General features: G+C 46.6%; 1 protein-coding gene across 12 annotated transcripts in view; it reads right to left on the bottom strand.

Annotated features, from left to right (window-relative positions):
• Positions 1-750: 750 nt before the first annotated feature.
• Positions 751-6,176, bottom strand: part of VEPH1 (ventricular zone expressed PH domain containing 1) — a 95,238-nt gene continuing 89,812 nt past the window's right edge. For all 12 annotated transcript variants that reach the window (XM_054074414.1, XM_054074417.1, XM_054074408.1 and 9 more), the window contains one exon: positions 751-2,286. In XM_054074414.1, coding sequence (XP_053930389.1) covers positions 2,050-2,286 — 237 coding nt within the window. In that variant the 3' untranslated portion in view covers positions 751-2,049. The remainder of the gene's footprint in view (positions 2,287-6,176) is intronic.

Genomic DNA, 6,176 nt, shown 5'->3' with positions numbered 1-6,176 from the left:
GGCAAGGACAGAGACCTTCGAGACCTTATTGCTCTCTACAACTACCTGAAAGGAGGTTGTGGAGAGGAGGGAGTTGGGCTCTTCTCCCAAGTGACAGGGGACAGGACAAGAGGGAATGGCCTGAAGCTCCGCCAGGGGAGGTTCAGGTTGGATATCAGAAAAAAATTCTTCACAGAAAGAGTCATCGGGCACTGGAACAGCTGCCCAGGGAGGGGGTCGAGTCGCCTTCCCTGGAGGTGTTTAAGGAACGGGTGGGTGAAGTGCTGAGGGACATGGTTTAGGGAGTGTTAGGAATGGTTGGACTCGATGATCCAGTGGGTCCTTTCCAACCTGGTGATTCTGTGACAGGGCGAGGCAGGGGAGGTGATCTGCCCGTGGCTGGGGGCCCAGAGGCAGCTGAGCATCTCTGCTCCAGCTCCGCGGCGCCAGCCCTGCCCCAGACACTGTCCTGGGCCCATTTTCCCAAAGCAAGAGAAATTCCACGCAGGCAGAATAACATTTCTGAGCTGTCGTAGGCCCCGTTTTCAGAGCTGCTGACCACCAGCAGCTGAGAACGTGTAGGACGGTGGACAAATGAGGCTGTAAATTAAGAGGTGTGCAGTCATTCAAGCTGCACCCCAGCGGAGAACCGGGGTGTAAGACACAAACCTCGTGGGGACCACTGGGAACAGGCTTGACTTGGCACCACCAGCACTAGCTGCACTCCATCCAAATTTCACTTCAATCCAAATTTTCAATCCAAAATTTTCCAATCCAAATTTTCACTTCAATCCAGATTTATTTCCCAGGTCATTCCCTGCTCCTCAAGCATTTCTGATGACCCCGGCAGGTCCTCACCGTCACAGCCGCCCCATCCTCACCAACCTCTGCCGCCCTCCTGTTCACAAAGCCAACGCCAAAACTCACCCAGAAAACAGAAAGTCAACAAGCAAATATTTCAGGCAGCAGGTTATATTGCCATGCTCTGCAAGGAACTTTCACACCCACCGTGGGCTCCCTCTGCTACTGAATGCAAGATAAGTATTACAGCAAAAAGCATTACAGTGCATTTCCCAAACCCCATTAAGGCCTTCTTTTGGGCAACAACTTTTTGCAAAAGATCTATTTTTCTAGGTTGGAAAATTTCAAATTTTCTTTCTACTGAGCCTTGGATGATCTCTGAGTTCACTTCTTCACTTGTAGACTTCTCATTCATTCTCTTCCCCAGCTCTTTTCTTTTTTTGCTTTCAATCTTTTCTACAGCACTTCCTCCACTTTGGAATCATTTGAGAGCCACAAAGCAAATGAAACAATCTGAGAATTTTCCAGTTTTGGAGAAATTTTGAAAAGTTATGGAACAGAGAAGACAGTTAAAAAAAAGAAAGGAAAATAATATTTTTTAAATTACATTCAGTTACAAAGGGGAGAAAAAGCAGGAAAAAAGGGAAAAGTAAAACATTTAAATATTTTAAATTATCTTTCAGCGGTATTAAATCTTTAAAATTTCTCAATTTCAAATCTGAAAAAAGCAGCAAATTCGATTTTTTCCTTAGACACACATAAACAGTGAAAGGACAAAGTACACTGAGATTAAATAAGAAGGAAAATTATCTTTTTACAGACAGAAAGTGATTGAGGAAAGTGAAAGTCCTTGTGTGCTTGACTGCTCTCAGCAATGTCTAAAGCCACCGAGACCTTGTGCATCTTGAAAGGAAAGGCTGAGGAGCTGGGCTCCAGGTTTGTTTCTAATCGTGTCTCCTGGCTCGCAGGCCGTTAGGCTGAGGACAAAGCTGCATTTCACACATGGGTGTGGAAGCTGCTTCTACACCAGCAAATGCCCCAGTGCCAGCGAGCACTCGCTCATGGCGACACTCCATCACCTGGTAGTGTCACTGAGGCATTAGACCTCTCGTGCTGCATAAAGCTGACCCACGCGCACAGACAATCTCCCTCACTGTTTTCCTGTTTTGGAGGTAAAAGAGGTCCATAGGACGCCAGCGGGATGCTCGGCACCAGCGTGGTCCCAGGCACATTTGGTTTGCTGGCATGGCCACAGAGGTGCCAGCAGCTCTACAGGTAGGTGGTGGCCTCTCGACTCTCGCGTTCCCTAGCCTGCGCCACGGCAACGTTGATGCACTGAAGCCACTCCTCGGCGTTCTTCTCGTCTTTGGCCTTGAAAACATAGGTCTTGCTGTCGGTGAAGATCTCAAAGGCCCGGGGCAGGCTGCGGTCCCTGCGCTTCTTTGCCACCACTTTAACACTCTGCACCTTGCTGAGCTCAATGGGGCAGTCGTCGGGGTCATCTTTCTGAAACACAGGGAAGACAAACAGAACCAAGTTAATCTGGCAGAGCTTCTCCCATCTTAATAAACAGCTTATTTCTAGAGCTGGGCTTGTAAACATTGCTCATGTGGGCAAATGTACTGATGGGGGCTTCCCAAAAGAGCCTTAGGGGCTTAGCCCCCTCTCACGCGGTGCCACGCTCATCCATTGAACACCATCGCGACTCATGCGGTGTCTCGGCCTACTGCACCCAACGGACAAGGTCCACAATGATCCCCATGATCTCTCGCCCACCCCCATCTCAGCATCTGCACTTTTTAGTTCCCGCTTCAGCTATTAACGTGGGCTTGCATTTTCCTTTCTCTGCCTTTCAAGAACGGTGACCATTGTTAATGAAGCCACGCACAACCAGTGCTGATGGCAAAAGCTTCCTGGGTACAAAAATCAGTCAGTCCTGGGCGACCGAAGAAAGCTCTCTTCTCTCAAGCAGTCCTAAGCTGTTCCCCTTCTAAGAGGCCCCACCCAAAAACGCAAGCAGCAACTCCTTTCATTGGTTTTGAAAACAGAACAGATATCTTCAGTCTGACCCAGGAATTTGAAGGAAATCGTGGTATTTCTCAGCGGGGAATGGAGAATATGGGATAAGTCAGTTGCAATTCTGTTTGAAAAACATATAAAGTAGGTACGTCTTGGAAATCTTACTGTCACTGTAAGAAATACGATGCAGGGAGCAGCAGAGATAGTACAAAGTCATTAAAGCTTTCTGCAAGAGAAGAGATTCCTGAGCTCATAAAAAATGTATGAATTTGAGTTTCCAAGTGAGAAGTTTAAGCCCAAGGCTCTGATTCCTCAAGAATATTTATGTTTCTCCTGTTGAGCTTCATATACTTTTGACTCAGGAGAGGCTGTGGTGCGGGAATTGCAGTCTCCAGAGCTGCTCTCCCTGCAGGCAAGGTATGAAAGGCAGGACAAGAACCGGGCAGGGAGACTTTTCCTGAAATAATGTCTTAGTCCTTCTGGTAAAGAGCCAGGAACATTTTACTGCTTAAGGGAAAGCTCATCTGAAAAGACCATCCAAAAGAAGTCCCAAGCCCATTGGCTGTGAATCCTCTCTGGGATTTGACAGCCCCCAACCATTCCCACTGATCTGCCATTTTCCCCCATCCAAAATGAATACCCAGGATGAGTTTCCCAACTTTTGGAGCTCTTCCACGTTGTTTACATACGTATTATTTGCAGTCAAGGTCTCCTACGTTCCCGAAGTGCCATAATCCCTGGGCAATCCCCTCCTTTCTGACTCAAGCCGGCATTGAAGTCACACCTTGACTGAAGCAGCTCTCCAGCAAGAGAGGCTGGCATGAACCCTTTGGCAGAGTCAGTGGCTGGATGAGCAGACAGACCCCTCTGTCTTCCCAGAGCATCTCCATCTCTTGACATTGCTGTTGCTCATTCTGAGATGCGACATTTATTTGCCTGCCTCATTCTTTTTTTTTAATCAGGGACCTCATTCCAGATCTGAGAAGTTTTCTTTATATGGATAATTTCCCACTAAAATATTCAGTTCGAACCAAATGACTTTCCATGAACAATGAAGTCCATCTCTGACTTCGCACTGGGACAGATGTTTCCAGAGCCACCACTGATTCCCCGTGCACGACCATGGGGCCAGAGCAGTGGCCCACCCTCCCCTGCTTCCAAAAGCAGTGATTAAGGCTTTATCACAGTACTAAGCCAGCTCTGCACTGAAATCTCACCTGGGATAAACATGAAAATTTTATCACAGAAAATGCAAAGCAATGATGGACTCGAGAACCAAAACTTCGCACCCCACGAGCCAGACTCTGAGACTTAGAAGCCTGTCTAGCAAAAATTATACGCTCCCTTCATTACCATACAACATTTGACCTCAAGTTGCTAAAGAAAGTTGATTGTACCCTGGGCACATTTTTGTGGAAGAAGTTTACCACAATTTTCCAGGAGTTTAGGAATTGGCTTCTTTTTTGGACCTCTTACATTCTGTTTTTCTCCTGCCTCCCTTTTACCCACTGGCCATACAGTTGCTTGCACAAAGTGAGCATTGTCCACAAGGCTACCCTGATGAAGGGAAGGTTCACGGTGGGGCTCCAGGAATAAGCAGGCACAGCCAGCTGGCCATCCCACAAGGCCTCCTCTGTGTTAGGGTTGTATTTTTAAGTGAGCAGCGTGTAAAGTCCAAACACACGCAGTACCCAGCCCTGCTCCACGATGCCAAGGATGATAGGGAAGAGCGGTGCTCAGCCAGGCAAGCACCTTCTGGCCTTGAAGACCAAAAGAAACACCAGATGCAGCTGGACAGGAGCCTTTACCACCACTTTAGTTGGCCACAGCCTGTAGTCCTACATCTTGCAATGCTTTTGGCACCGTACCTGGCCAGTGAGGTGTGAGGCTGGTCCTCCTGTTGCAAGCCAGAGGTGCGCAGGAGTGGACCTCTTGTGGCTTCTGGAAGTCACACTTCAGTGTCCAAACCATTTCTGTAAGGCTTCATACACCTCCAGTCTGCTTAAAGAACTGAGAATTTTCTGTTTGGTGTCTGCATAGTCAGCACAGGGCATGTATGCAACCTAAACTGATGGGCTCAGAAGTCGCTCCAGGCTGCAACCCAAGCAGTGGTTAACAGCAGGACCTGGCTCTCCAATTTAGGCAAAAAACATAGAAGTCACAGGATATAACACGCCGGCTTGAAAGACTAATTACCCAGGCTCAATAATCTGTCTGCTGTCTCCAAGGGATGACCCGCCTGCTACACTGATGAACCCATCCAGGTATTTGTGTTCAACTTCAAAAAAGCAAAGCGGCCTTGAGTTTGCCATTTAAAAATGGAAAGTTAATCTATTTGAATGATGCTGTCGAGCAAAATCTGCTGTTCAACAATCTAATCTGCCGCCTTCACCCGCCTGCGAAGCGTTGTACGGTCCCCCTGTGAACAAGGGGAGCACTGAGAATGCAAATCTAAGGAGGTGATTGCGTGTCAGGAGTAATCAAGGTATGCTGATGTGCCTTATGCCTGGCTTGCTTGGAGAGCTAATTAAAGCCATTCCGTTAAATACATTTCTATAAGCCAATGAACATGCTAAAAAATGACAATTATCCTGACATTCTCCCAAAAGGAAGCATCAGCCTAGCTGAGCTGTAGCTATGGTACACGTAGGGATTAAATCCTCTTCAGAATCTCAGAAAACATCAGAAAAAGTTACTAGAAAGCAAGGAAAGGGCTGTTTCCTGAACTGCTTGCTTTCAGAAGGACTGTATTGTCTCATGAAATGCACGCGTTCTTCCTAGGCAGCACATCCTGATGTATTTCTTATAGGAAGGGGCTCAGGGAGCCATTTAAGAAGCTTAAAGAGTTTTACTAAGGTTCTGTAAAAATAAAGATTATTTACCAGAAATATTAAGGTTTGGCTATATTTGGAGGATGTTGCTACTTTTGGATTATCTAAGAGAGACCTCTTGTAACAAAAATAGACTATTTTGCACGATGTTTGGTAATTCTCATTGTGAAGAGCTGTAGAAAATTCATTTCGAGTAACTAAGAACTGATGAGGACTGGATTCAATTACCTGCTCTTCCATGCCTTGGGACACACTTTACTCTTGCCTCTCAGTCCTATCGGTATAAATTCCAAACAATTTCACAGAAATTTCAGCAGAATTTCTCTGAATTTAGATGAGGGCAGAAGTAAAAGCGAAAAAAACTCTGTTCCTTTGGGAGAAAAGCATTTGAGCATCACCTTGCTTTAAATACACTGGTGTTTCCTGCACAGATAACACAAATTATAACGCTATCATCTCAAGAACAGTCAGTGGGCTGTCATTGGGCAGCCTGATCCAGTGGGAGGTGTCCCTGCCCATGGCAGGGGGGTTGGAACTGGATGATCT

This window comes from Cuculus canorus, chromosome 9, assembly GCF_017976375.1.
Source record: "Cuculus canorus isolate bCucCan1 chromosome 9, bCucCan1.pri, whole genome shotgun sequence".
In the NCBI taxonomy this organism is placed as follows: domain Eukaryota; kingdom Metazoa; phylum Chordata; class Aves; order Cuculiformes; family Cuculidae; genus Cuculus; species Cuculus canorus.
Note: the sequence above shows the minus strand (reverse complement) of the source record. Positions and strands in the feature narration are given on the sequence as shown.